Source organism: Eubalaena glacialis, chromosome 11, assembly GCF_028564815.1.
Source record: "Eubalaena glacialis isolate mEubGla1 chromosome 11, mEubGla1.1.hap2.+ XY, whole genome shotgun sequence".
Lineage (NCBI taxonomy): Eukaryota > Metazoa > Chordata > Mammalia > Artiodactyla > Balaenidae > Eubalaena > Eubalaena glacialis.
In genome coordinates, this window is record NC_083726.1 from 94,842,107 (window position 1) to 94,856,906 (window position 14,800).

The following is a 14,800-nucleotide window of genomic DNA, read 5'->3' on the forward strand; positions in this document are numbered from 1 at the left end:
CCTCCTGGGTACCCAGTTCAGGCCTATAAACCACAAACCAGCTCCTTCTCTACTCGTGTAGCTTTACTGTGCTCTGAAGTTTCTAAAATCCCGTTACATGCGTCCTCCGGCTTATATACCTCCAATTTCTTCAGCTTCCTCACATATTACAGCGATGACTCTTCATGTAACACTCCGAGGCAAGAAGTTGAGCGGTGTGATCACGTTTAGGATAGTGCAATTTGCAGTCACACCACACTCTTGACCCATATTTGACTGGCTCTTGGCTAAAATGCCATTCTTCACTGGTTCAGCTGTCAAGCCATAAATGCCTATTCTGTGCTCACATAATTGGGAGTTTGGGATTTCAAGTATAAAACCATGCATTTATGTCTATATATTTCTGCCAACCCATAATCCCAGTCTGTCCCAGTTTGTCCTGTGAATGAATAGAGGAGGGGCTTCTTGACCAGATGATCTCTAGGTTTCAGGTCCCTTCCAGTGCTCACGTGCCATGAGGCTCATGGTATCTTTATGGGTCCTGATTCTATTAAGCAGAATATTCATTCTCTCTCATGTCATCCTCAAGTTTGATAAGCTCTAGAACACGGGTTGGCAAACTTGGGCCGTGGGGAAATAGGAACTGTCACCTGTTTCTGTACACCCCTTGGGCTAAGAATGGTTGCAGCTTTTTTAAAAGCTTTTTTTTTCTTTAATGAAAAAGATGCAATGGAGACTGTATGTGACCCACAAAGCCTAAAATATTTACCATCTGGCTCTTAACAGAAAAAAAAAATTTTGCCAACCTCAAAAGATTTTCATTAAAGGTGCTAGAAATGCTGCATGGGGACAGTGCTAAGGACAGAGTCCTTTGGCGTGTGGCCACCAGAAACATGCTTTCAGATTAACATAGTCATGTTTTGTGCATTATTCACCCACAAAGAAATCTGCCTTAAATAAACTGCCATTTATCCCATGTTCCTCCTTCTTTTAAAAAATATCTCATGAGGCTCCTTCTCAAAGCCTCCTTGCCAAAGCCCAGATACATAATGTCTGCCAACATTCCCAATGTGAGGTTCGTCTGAACCCATACTGGCTTCTCTTGATCCTGCCTCCTTCCCACACTATCCCTTTAATGACGTATCTTATCTGGGGGAGCAGATCAATCTCATTTGTCAGCGGTTTGCAGAATTTGTCATAACCTCAAATTCAGATCTGCAGATGTTTCACTCTTCTTCCCATTTTCCACGATTCAAAAAATCACAGAGAGCTATTTCAAAAGCTCAGACAGAGTTTAAGTAGCTGGCTAGAATTAAATAGCTCTTAGGATCTGTCGGCCACCTTGAACATCAATTTATTGTTGTAAGTACTTATCTCTTTTTTAATTCAACATTCTTTCTCTGTGACAGAGTATGAAAAAGAGTATGTTAAAAAATTCACTTTCTTGTTAGCGTGAACATTTTATAACAACATGGTCCCAAGTAGAGTAATCCTATTTCTGCCTTGCTCTTCTAAAAATTATTTCCTTTTTTTAAAAACCAAATACACTGTAACAGTGGTTTGATTTTAAGAGCAAAATATTGGTTTGCCAGTGAACCAAGAACAAAGCTAGTGTTCCTCCTGCCAGAGTCTCTAAAGGCGGCTGACCCAGGGGCCCAGCACAGCAGCTGAGCCAGCAGTGCTCAGCCACCCCTCGGCATCCAGAAGCCCTAAGGTACAGTGAGGGAGCTGCTGAAGCCCCCTCTCCGAGAATGAGATCCTCTAGGTCATACATGTATGGACACATCCCAGGATGTTGCCGCCCAACTCTGTGCAAGTCTGCAAAGCTTAGGCTTTATACAATTTCCCAGGCATTGTTGTAGATGCTTAACCAGGTATTCTAGTGTAATTGTTTCATACAGTCTTACTCATTGTGACATTTTGATCTTAGCATTTAACAGAATGAAGTGAGTGTTTTTGTGAAATAGGAATTTAGTTAAGTCAGATCAGTACAAATCCTCGATGATGATGATGATAATGATGATGTTAATAATTATAAAAACTGTGTATTCATTCATTCATTCATTCATACAGCAATATTTGTTGAGCCTCTACTATGGGCCAGCCACCATATTCAAGACAGTGTTGAATAAAAAAATAATCCTGGACATTATGAAACTATAAAATAGTGAGGGAAGCATAAAAAGTTACAAAATACAGTACTGCAAATGGTGCTATGATAGGTAATCACAAGAGAGCCTAGCTGTAGATAAACAGAGAGGCCCTTCTGGGAAGGGATTATTTAAACTGAGACTTGGAGGCTGAAAGGCCAAGAGAAAGAAGGAGCCGTTCTGGGCACAGGGAACAGCATGAGTGAAGGCCCTGAAGCATGTCCAAGGATAGATAGATGCTACTAACTATCCTCATATTATAGGTAAAAACACTGAAGGACAGAGACATTAAGTTCACAGCCAGTAAATCAATCTAGATCTCTGATTCCAAAGCCTGTGCTCCAACCTTCTAAATTTTATTGCCTCCTAATTAAAGGATTAATCTCTATAAATTATTTCTTTCCTAACCAAAATTTAGAGATGGTTAAAATTCTGCCTAATATTGCCTTCCCCATAGAATGCTTGGATAGATGTTCTTTATGCGTATTGTCTTCTGAAGGCAATTTCTTAAAAAAAAGTAAATCTTCTCTATTATGTATTTATCAACTGGAGTTGATTCTCTCCCCTCTTCCCCTGCCCTGAGGACATTTGGCAATGTCTGGAGACATTTTTGGTTGTCATAATTCTGGGAGAAGTTTTACTAGCATCTAGCGAGTAGGGACCAGGGATGCTGCTAAACATCTCACAATGCAGAGGACAACTCCCCCCCAACCAAGAATTATCCAGCCCCAAATGTCTACAGTGTTGAGGCTGAGAAAGTCTGTTCTGTCACAAAGTCTGTTTGGGTATTGGTTTATACCTCCGAATGCAAACACATTAAAGACTTCCCATAATACTGCTATCACCCATCATTTTCACCTAATACATTACACAAAGAACAGAACTTCCCTTTCCCCTGTGGACAAAAGGGGACAATTCTTCCAGGTGTATTGCCCCAGGGGCAAAGTCTGCATTTTTTTTTAGGCTGGACCTGAACTGGGAGCTGTGGGTATGATTTTGCAGGGAAAGCTCCCAGAGTAAGGAGGAAAGAATCCTGGAGGGATTTCAGCACTGGGGGTGTGACAGAGACTATGGTGGGATCCAGAGATGGTGGCAGTAGCTTATCACGGTTAGGGATCATTTGTAAATCAGTATTAAAAACTACAGGCAAGCCTGTATTAATCTGCTCTTTCTTCTGTGACCTTCTTACATTTGACATGGTAAGTGATAAAATCCATTTGATTGAAAACTCTGCGGATCTGACCTTGTAGCCCGTGCCACCTTTAAATCTTGGCCACGTGTGTCTGACTGCAAAAGTAGAACGAAAGCCACAACCTGGTGTTTGTGGGGCAGCGTGTGTCACTTAGATGTAAAAATAACTTTGCTATGTCTAAGACCAGGATGAAATTTGAATTTGCAAGCCCTAGCGTGCATTTGTGAAGGCCTTGGTTTGTTACCTAGTGGACAGCAGGTCCACATTACAAAAGGCCCAGACACACGCAGTAGCGTGATAACAAGCCTCGGGGAGTGGAAGGCTGAGGGCCAGCTCCTGAGGAGGCTCCACAGGTGCGGGTAGGGTCATCCTCCCAGAGGCAGCGAATTCTCCTGGCAACTGGCAACTGACTGCAGTTGAACAAAAAAACAGAAATCTTTTATTTCATTTGCTGCAGACCTCCCTGACTTCCTAGACAAAAATGTTCTCCGAAAAAAAAACCCCAAAACTGATTTTCTAGAAAAGTAAGGCTTTTTTGAGGCAAAAAAATTATTTGCAATTATTTTCTAAGTGAAAATCATTTGAATGTACAGGAAAAAAGAGGTTTACAGATGTCCGACATTTATGAGTTACTCAAATTGAATATAGTTTGGTATTTTACTTTAACAAAAAAGATTGATGTATAGCAGAACCGGTCAGTCTTTATGTCACTCTACCTTTGGCTTCCTACTGGGTGCCCCGTGTTTAAAATTTTTTTTTCCTAGTTTTTTAATATCAGCAATTCCATATTGAGGTGATTGTGATTAAAGGTTAAGGCCAAGAAACAAGAGGTTCTCAGTTGTACTCAGAATTTCAAATATGTCTCAATGACAATCTATTGCTTCTAAGAAACCATTAAAAAAAGGAATAACTTAATTGTTAAAGCAGAAAAAAATGGCATTAATAAATACTTTTATTCTTGCATGTCCAGAAAAATTTATAGACTAACACCTCAGATCAGGGGGAAGTATTTCAGAGTCAATAGAATATATTTTTATTCCTTTCCTCATATGAAACACCCTTATTATGAATTAAGAAAAAATCCTTTCTAATACTCCTAAACTGAAAATGAGGATAATTTAACCTCATATTGTTTAAGTATAGAATTTGTTGGTTATATTAAAACTATAACTTTGCATGAGATTTGACAGCCATCTATCAATAATAATGCTAATTATGATACTTGGAATTTATTACACCCTAAACATATGCCAAGAAATGTTCTAAGTTCTTTACATGAATATACTTAGTTCTTTTAAAATGTCTCCACATTAAAGTCTATTTCCACTAATTCTTTCTTTATGCATGTAAACAACAAGGACGTGTCCTCTCACTTCTTTTATAACCACCTCTGTTTTCGTCATTACCCCTTTGCCACCATTAGCTAGATCATTTTTCTTGCACCTGAAATCTTTTCTTTGCTACCATCTGTTCTCTTTCTTCTTATATACACTCTTGGGTCCTAATTGAACCTTCTTCTGCATTCTCTTATCCCCCCAAACTAATGTACTATTAATCTCCTTCCTTTCAGTACTAAATTTTTCTATAAAACAATTGACCTACACTCTCTCCTTCAATTTCTGAATCAACCATCTTCTCTTAAACTATTTGCCATCTTCCTATGACATCTTCCTATGCTTTTCCTGATGACCTAATTGTTAAATCCAGTGACCTTTTCTTGTTTCTCATTGCCTTTGACCCTTCTGTAATTTTGATGTTTTTTGATACGCTCTTCATCTTTAAATTATTGTCTTCCTTAATTTTGGATCACAGTACTCTCCCAGCTCTCGTCCTCTCTAGACTTTTAAAAGTCTTCTTGTCTGATAAACGTAAAAATCATCTGAGATTCTTTCCTTGTCTTCGTCAAAGCCCCGGCATCCAGTTCTTCCTTCCAAATGGTCTGTTTCTGTGGTTTAGTGAGGCCATCCTTTCCCAGGTCACCGCTGGCTGGAAGCTTCAGTCTGATACTTCACGTTGCCGTCTCCTTCATACCGAGTCCCGTCAGCTCCCTATCTTTTATCATTTCCATTCTCACAGCCATTACTCTGGTTGAGGCTCATAGCACATCATGCCTGAATTATTGCAACTGCCTCCTAAGTGGTCTTTCTACCTCCAGTTATTCTCTCCTCCTCAATTTACCCACTATGTCACCACTAGGCTACTTGTCAGAAATCACTGCTTTGAATATGTCCTTCCCTACCCCCAACTCAAGATGTCCACAATGCTCCATTACCTCCCAACTAAAATCCAAACTCCCTAGAGCTTTTCAGAGAGCTGCCAGTTTATCTCCAGCTATATCTTACACTCCTCTGCATACTGGTATTATTGGCTCTTCATCATATTAGCAATTTTTTTAACTCTGGGGCTCTCTGCCTGTGCCATGTGAAATGCCTATCTACTGCTGTCTTAGTCCATTGAGTATTCAAGGCAAACTCAGAGTCTGCATTAATTAGAGGGACTCCCCACTCATTATCATTAGTATTAAAAGTTCTCTCTCTATTCTGATCTCTTTGCACTGCTCTTGTGGCTTTTATCGTGTGTTAATTTGTCTTGTTATTTAAGTTCATGTTTTATCTCATACTGCTTTGCCAACTAGAGGCTAAATCACCTTTCTTCTGTTTAAAATTCTCCGGTGACTCCCCATAGCTTTCAGGATAAAGTTTAAACTCTTCAGCTTGGTGTATGATTCTCTCCATAATCTGGCCCCTACCTACTTCTCTTCTTACAGCTCCCACACTCATCTGCATACCGCAGAGGCCCTGGCATCCCAAGCCACCTGCCGTTCCCCAGACACTCCAGATGTTTCTTCATGCCTGTTTGCCTTCGCTCATCCCATTTTATCTGCCTGGAATGTCTTCACTGATCTTACTGGCCAACCATGCCCTCTTTCAATATTCAACCCAGGTGCCCCCTCCTTTAGGATGCTGCCCCCGACACCCCAGCCCATGAGATGCTCATCCATCCTGCCTCCTCAGTACCCATGGTACTGCACTGCCTTTGTTCATCTGCTACCCACATTTCCTAGGGGACCATAAGTTTGCTGGGGGGTGCAGCACTTTCATCTTCCCACTTGTATTTCTAGCACCTAACGCAAGGGATCTTGATATATTGAAATGAAGCAGGTTTGGAATGGGGAAAGCTGGTTATGTAGGTAGGTCTCCACAAGGTGGCATTTATTTAGGTGAATTCGTCGTGACTCAGGGCCTGGCTCTCAGCCTGAAGGCCTGGGAACTTGGCTTAACATATTATGAGTAGATCCGTCTCACAAAGGTAAAACGTTATTAACCAAGCTCCTAGAGGCTACTGTGTAAAACTGGCATGCCCAAGCACTAGTTATGGAGTGAGTGGACTTGACTATGGCTGGCATTGACCCTGACCTGGGCACTCTCCCCCTGTTTACATGTCACACAGAAAGCCAATTCTCTTTATGTATTTGCAGCCAATCTATTTTATTTCACAATGGCTAATCATGTGAATTGTGTGTGGATTTTACTAGCTCACCTCTTATGAAAGAGCAAACAACCTCACTTCTGAATTATTGGGGAGAGATGGGAGCACTTTCCTGTAGCTTCCATAAACTGATTAATCTGGCACTTAATAAGTCTTTAGTAAACATTGGTGTCATAGGACCAGGTAGTTGCTGATTAAATAAATGAATGCAGATCCTGCCACTAGACAGAAAAGATTGATTGAAAGTCTAACCATGGCAAAGTAGTATATAGACATACTGCACGTGACTGCATTGCTAGAAAACCATATTTCTCTTCAAAAATTCCTTTAACTCTCTTACACATTTCTAACGATTTTCTTCGCATTCTTCCTAGCCATCACCACCACCAGGTGTCGGGGACCTAACCAAGCACTTTGCAGACTGAGCTTTCTCACTGTCTTCTCTGCCTTTCTTGCCTCTTCTGCTGTTCTGACTGCTGGCACCACAAGCTTTACTTCTTCCTCGTTTCTCCTGTCTCCAAAAGCGGTTTTATTTCTTCTACTTTCTAAGTCAGAATGTGCCTTGGTGCTCACCTCTACGGTAAGTTGTCCAGCACAGACTCTGCTGATATCTTTGATGCTGCATTTGATGCTTGCCCATCTCTGACTTCCGCCCTCCTTTCGAGAAACATGTTTTAGAAAGAAGCAGCTCTGAATAAAGGGAAAATGCCAGATCCCTCGTCCATGTGATGTTAAAGTCAGCTTACAAGAAGAAAATCAACCTTTCCATGACAAAGTACCGGACAGGCTATTTGTAGTGGATCAGGTACACAAAATTATCAATAGAAGGATTCTTTTTCTTTTTCCTTTGGTGGTTGTTGTTTTTAGATTCACACCGTGACATGCAGACTGGCTACACCATTCCAAAATTCAGTGCCACTATGGTTCTTTAATCTTGTAACAAGAAAAGTACATTTCTGCTTACTTAATTTAGGAAATCCTGATTCTAGTATCCAATTTGGTGTGAATTTTTTATTATTTTAGATGACTGAGAGATTACTACCATATTTGGTAACTTTATCTTTAAACAAAATAAGACTAGGAATTTTTCTGTCACATTATATTTTTTTATCTCTCTCCGTTTGTCCCTAAATACTTTCACATAAATACATTCACATAAAATAAATTATTTACATGAAATAAATTGTTTACATAAATGCATCGTGCTTCTTATCTGTAGCTCCATGCTGGTCATTCAGAAAGCTTAGACACTTACTAAAGAAATGAAATAGTATTTGCCCCAATTTGTGAGCCCTTAACTTACTATGGGTATGCCAATCTCTGTACAAAGTGTTTTACATACCTTAAATATAATCCTTAAATAACCCTCTGAAGGGTTTAATCCTTAAACAGACCTCCCCATTTTACAGATGAGGACGTTGAGATTAAGTAACTTGCTCAAGTCCCAGTTCTGGAACAGAGTAGTATTTAAAGCTGGCTTCACCTAGCTTCCTTGTACAAGCTCTTTTCCCCCCCACAATACTTTTGCTTCCTGGGTGAGTTGACTGTCTTTTCAGAAGGTCTTACTGAAATCTCCCCACATCACGACAACGCGCAATGAATATTAGCTTTCTTATATTCTGTCCTTTTCATTCTGTCATTTTCCACCGATGGAAGAAAAAATGATTTGGGGATATTATATGCATGCTTTATGAGTCTGTGTCAGTCACGGGCTTCACGGGCTGCCGCATAGAAAATACGTGTTATATCCCTTCAAAAAACTGTGTCCTGACACAGTTATAAAGAAATAGATCTTTGACAGTACGTAAGAGTGTGCTTTAAAAGCACGAGGTTGCTGTACTGTTTGACTTGTTTGTTTTTGTAGCTGCTGAGGAATATGAAGATGGAATTGAAAGGACGTGTGACACCCTCCTTATGTGCATTGTGACTGTCCTGAACCAGGGCCTCAGGAACGGCGGCGGCGTGGGAGATGTGCTGAGAAGACCCTCAAAAGATGTAAAAGCTGGAGAAAAATGGTTTTTCAAGAAGCACATGATCTTGTTTTAACCTTTCTTAACAGCATTTACAATATGGTTTTTGTTTTCAGGGTACTGTATGTTATGTTGTTTGCTTTAACAGTATCACGGTGGCCATTGAAACCAATTCGTTGTATACTGGGATTACATAGAAACAGCTGATGTCCTAGAAATCTATGTATGTCAGTAGGGTCATGAACTCTGTCCACCTTTGAACTGTATATTGCGACTATAGTCTTTATGGAGGAGTTGATTGTTAGGTAAATCACAGAAACCAGGCTGCCTTTTGTCTCTCAGGTTTCTCAGGCATGAAGATTTACTCTTTGCCTCTGAATAGGAACAGCCTCTATTATTTATCCACGAGGAATATCAAATGTGAATAAATTCTAACAGGATTTCGTATATTCCAATGGCAAGGCTGAAAAATTTCTCATTGGCTACAACGTCTCAAGTGCCACGCTGGGAGCTTGAATAATCTCAGTCCTCCAACAGGCCAGCCGGATCACGTTGTCCGTTCATCTCATGTTTCCTCATCTATGAAACATCTAGGCTATCTGATCTCTAATGTGTATTTTGATACCATTTGTCAAGTAGAAATAAACCTGAGTTGAATGTACTTAACTCTATAAGGCCAAGAACAAAATCGACTCCAGAAATGGATGGATCATTAGATCCTCCTCAAATCTCTAATCTCTGACCTTTGGGACTGGTATTTGTCTACCTTTTGTGCAGCTTCTGGGATAGGGGCCCACTGCACCAAAATGCATTTAGCACAATGACACGTAAAGTGGTTTTTCATACACAGTAAGTCCCTCCCTTGGAGAGGAAAAGTGCAAGTCCTAGGGAATGGAAGGGGTCTGGGAACAGACTGGAAAGTTTTCCTCACAACACTTAAAGAAAACGAAGATAGAAAGTGGGTCTTATTTTTCCAACTTGGAATACTATTCATATTTAGCAAACAATGATTGAATATATACTTTCTGCTAGACAATATGCTAAATCAACATGCCTCGAAAATGTGTGTATATGTATATATACACAATGGGTTTTTTTAAAATGTTTTAAAAATTTTTATTTCAGGAGCCCTTGTTTGCTGCCCGAGTGGTGTATGACCTTCTTTTTTATTTCATTGTCATCATTATCGTTCTTAACTTGATTTTTGGGGTTATCATTGATACTTTTGCGGATCTCAGAAGTGAAAAACAAAAAAAAGAAGAAATTCTAAAGACAACCTGCTTCATCTGTGGTAAGTGTTCTCAAGACACTAAAATAATAGAGAAAGAAACTGCCCAGTAGAAAGGAGGGACTAGAATGATTTTTGTTTGCCATGCTTTGGGAAAAATTATTTCAAGATGAAAGCTGGACAAAATTCAGATTATATAACAGCGTTGGACTGGGATACTCTGCTTCCAGAAAAAGCAGAAGAATTACATCCCAAAGCTAACTTGTCATTATTTCTGCAATTTGTATGATTCTCTGACTATAGTATGTGTTACAAAATACCAAAAGGTTCCACCAACTGGCAAACAGATTTTTAATCACAATAACATATTGATTAAACAATAGAATGATTTTTATTTTATTTTGCTAGGTTATGAATCCACAGATGATTTTCCCAGCAGCTTGAACTTCTACTCACTGACAGCACTTTGTTTTTGATTCTGAATTGTGCTTTCTCTCAGTTTCTGTCACTCTCTCCCTCCCTCCCTCTCTCTCTCACACCCTGTCCTGCTCTTCTTCTATCGTTAGCTCTCTCAGGCCCACCCAACCTTCTCTTTGTCCTCATTAGTTCCTTTGGCTCTACCCTCTGCTTCATAGACCTTAGCCCTTTCTGGCTTTAGTCGTCTCTGTAGCTGGCTTAGTCGCCCTAGGATCCTTCCCCCTCCTTGAATAATCACCAACTCCTGGTGATACCATCTATTTTTCCATGTCAAGCTGAAGAATCTTTTTGATAAAAGTCACGAAACAAACATAAGGGCCTCACTACGATGTTTATTCTATATAACTTAAACTGGACCCGCAATAAATCCCCTTCCTTCCTTGGTTCACCTTTTATCAACTGTCTCATTTCCCTGAATGGTTCTTCTAAGCCTTTCCAACATCCCTCCAACAGGTGGGAGTATGCCAGATATTAACCTGTGATCATGAGCTCTATTCCGAGGAAACAAACACAAATTAGACATGCCCTTCGGGGTGTCCACAATCTGTTGTGGAATACAGACACAATAAATATCAGTGCTATCTAATGCATTAAGGGAAATGATGGAGAAGTTTACAGGTTGTTAACATCTCGTTGGGTTGTGGTAGGGGGCAGCCGAGGAAGAGTCAAGAAAGGTTTCTTAGAAGAAATGGTGATGGAGCTGATGGTAAAAGATGGAAGGGAAGGACTTTCCTGGTAGTCCAGTGGTTAAGACTCCACGCTGCCAATGCAGGGGGCACGGGTTCAATCCCTGGTCGGGGAACTAATATCCTGCATGCCACATGGTGCGGCCAAAAAAAAGGTGGAAGGGAGAGAGCCATATCCAAGTGGGCAGAAGCAGAGTGGCCAGCAGAAGGAAAGGCGTGGAGGGGTGAACAGCATGAGTAGAATCTTCATTTCCTGTAAACAGCTCAGTGTTTCTGGAGTATAAGTTTCAGAGCAGGGCAATGCCAGCAAAAGAGATTGGCCAGATCATATGTGGCCTTTTATATTAGAAAGCTTGGACTTCATCCTGTGGACTTACAGAGGATGGCAAACAATTAAAGAATTTTAAGTAGAGGATGCAGGGTCTAATTTTTATTTTCGAGCACTGTGGCAGCTATGGGAAGTTGTTCATCAGGGGACAATACTGGAGGCAGAGTAACTAGGTAGAATGTTATTGCCATAGTAACTAGGTAGAAGGTTATTGCCAGAGTCCATAAGAGGTAACAAAACCTTGATCCGGGAGAGGTAGTGGTGGCAGTATTCAGGATTAGAGGACAAAGTTAAGAAATATTGGGGAGATAGAATTTTAAAATCTCAATGGTTTGGTTTGGAATGGATATGAGAGAGCGTGGGTGCCTGGGTGGATGGCAGTACCAACAGTTGAGTTTGAGAATAGAAGAAGAAAAACAATTTTACATAGGCATATACTGAATTTGGCTTTGGAAGTACTGAAATTGAGGTATGTACTGAACAGCCCAGTGGGATACACTCAGCACAGAGGTCAACATGTGGGTCTGAGCCTCAGAGAAGGAGACAGTATTGGGGAATCCTCAGCCCGTATGACATAGAAAAAGCTGGAGTGTGGAGGAAGGCTTCCAAGTGAGAGGAGGAGATGATGGGAGTTCACATGGAAAATATCAGCACTGAAAAGTTGAAAAAGAAAGGCGATCACACACTCACAAAAACTTTCCAGTCCGAATGGTGTGAGGACAACCGGGCATGTGTGGCATGTGGAAGCGAGGGGAGAAAATACCCTTGGGAACAAAAGAATTGATTATCAACTGTGTCAAAGCAGTAACATGAACTGAAGCAGAGCCTTTGAATTTCTCGTTTAGGAGGTTTTGGAGTTTTTAGAGAGGAGTTTCCAGGAAGGGAAGGGCAGATACCAGATTGCACAGTGCTGGGGAGGGACTTGCTGGAAGGAAATGACACAAAAAGAAGAGTCTTCTCTTTATATGTCTAGATTAGATGGAGGAACACAAGATTGACATGGTGCCAGAAAGATGTTGTGCAATAATTGGGAGATTTGGGGAAGAGAGTTATTGTATAGAAGGGTAAGTCCCACAGAGGAAGAAAGATAATACCTTTGAAGATCTTCCTGTGTCTCATGGTCTTGTCTTTACACTGCTTCCTCGAAGGCTTTTTCTTCACAATCGTAATAACTATTATGTAAGCACACTACCTCCGAAACATGGGTTCTTTGGAAAAATCTATCGGTAGACTGAGCCTCATTCTAAGACATGATCCTGTCCCCCCTATTATAACAACAAAAAACATGAACAGCAAAATAAGCGCATCACTTCACCCCTATTTCTGCTCCTCTGAGCTTTCCCTTCAATGTCAAAATTCTCTCTGGCTTTTCACAGTTATCAAAAAGCCTGTAACCTGTAAATTCCTTAAAATATCACAATAACCTTCATCACCAAGTTGAAATGTTTGTCTCAAATCTCATCATGAACTTCCTGCTGACCTTTTCTTCTAGCTCAGATTGCACGTTCTCTGGGTCTATCACAAGGCCCTAGTTCTTCTCCCAACCCCTGGATCAGAGGTTCTGATTTCATCATAGATTCCTTGTCTCTTCCCTCTGCCCTTCTCTTTAACACCACCTTATGTAGATTATTGCCAAATATGCAGCCAGGGCTGCAACCTCTCTCCAGGCTTTTGTTCTTTATTTTCCATGGTTGATTGACATTTAAAAAGATATGACTTCCTGGCAGCCAATTTTACCATGTCTACAAACCAGTGCATCATGCCTTTCCATCTCCTTCCTCTAACCTGGCAACTTATCTTCTCTTCTGTATTGCAATTAATGATACCCCACTGGGCTGGGAACTTCATCATTTTAAGCATCTCCTTTTTCCTCTTCCAGGTGCACTAGTTACCACGTGGTGATGAATCTGCTTTCACAGTCTCACTTCCTTCCACATATTCCCACAGCCACACCTTGGTTTTTGAGGCTCACCCTGGCTCATACCGCCCAAATGGACTGTTCAGCGCTGCCAGACAGAATTTTCCACTTTGAACTCATTTCCTTACTCAAAAGCCTATCAATAACATTGTACAGTCTATAACTCTAAAATTCTGATTTTCCTGGCATATAAGGTGCCCCACAATTGGGCCCCTTCTTTTTTGCCTGTCTTTTCATCCACTGTTCTCCCATTTATAGCTCAGGTTCTGGTTCAACTGCATTATCATCTTTAACTCTTCTCTCATGTGTTCTCAGTTATGGTGTTTCTGTTCGGAATGCCCAAACTCCTAAGCTGTTGAACTACTGCCCTGACTCTGAGACCCAGATCTAAAGCCATTGTTCCATGAATTCAGCTTTCTCTGGTCTCACTAACCAGAAGCAAACACATCTGCTCCTAAATTTGTCGATCACAATTAACTATATAGTACTGTACACATTTTTCATTGTCTCATCTCCTCTGTTGTATATTATGCCTTGCCATATTATAGAAAGTATATGAACTTTACCATCAAGTAGACATGGGTCTACACTGGTTCCACATCCTGGCTATGTGGTCTTGGTCAACTTTCCTTTCACCTTGAAAGTGAGGAATATAATGCCATGTTTTGGGGTTGTGGTGGGTATAAATGAAATCCTGTATATAAAAATTCTTAGCTCAATGCTTAACTGAGAGTAAGCTCTCAATACATGATAACTTCTCGTCTTTAGGAGATCCACATCTACATCTTATCCATTTTTATGCTTCCATAGTGTATATTAGGGATCATTCATAAATATTTGCTTAATGAATGACTATCCAATTAGTCACCTCCAAATTAACATTGTCTCTATACTTATGCGGCTTATAACCTATAAAAGGAAGATAAAGCAAGTAAGTCCTAAATTGCTATATACTGCAGACAAAAAACTTAGATGTACTAATTCCAAGTTATCCCAAGTTTTGTCACATGTATGGTATTGTTTCTGTGGCATACACATGTCCACAGGGATATAGGGTGATATATCAGAAGGTATTAGATCAACATGGCCTATTTTTCAGAAGCTTCACATTTATTAACAAATTTGAGAGACCATTTAGGTGAGTTAACCTGAGAGCAAATTCAAACAGTATTTTTATATTAGAGCAAATACTTTGTAAAGTAGAACAAATTTAGTGTGAACATTTAAAATAAAATAGAAACTTACTTAAATATTGAAAAGTGTTTTCAAGCTCTTTTAGCTGCTAATCCCTGTGACCTCAGTAACATAAGGGTTCTTTATTCTCTGCCCTCAAAGGGCAGAAACATGTGGGAAGTGTTGTGATAAAGTATATCTAGATATGCA

General features: G+C 40.3%; 1 protein-coding gene across 3 annotated transcripts in view; it reads left to right on the top strand.

The window, feature by feature from the left end:
• Positions 1-14,800, top strand: part of ITPR2 (inositol 1,4,5-trisphosphate receptor type 2) — a 521,178-nt gene that overhangs the window by 443,625 nt on the left and 62,753 nt on the right. For all 3 annotated transcript variants that reach the window (XM_061204256.1, XM_061204257.1, XM_061204259.1), the window contains 2 exons: positions 8,675-8,805; positions 9,906-10,071. In XM_061204256.1, coding sequence (XP_061060239.1) covers positions 8,675-8,805; positions 9,906-10,071 — 297 coding nt within the window. The remainder of the gene's footprint in view (positions 1-8,674; positions 8,806-9,905; positions 10,072-14,800) is intronic.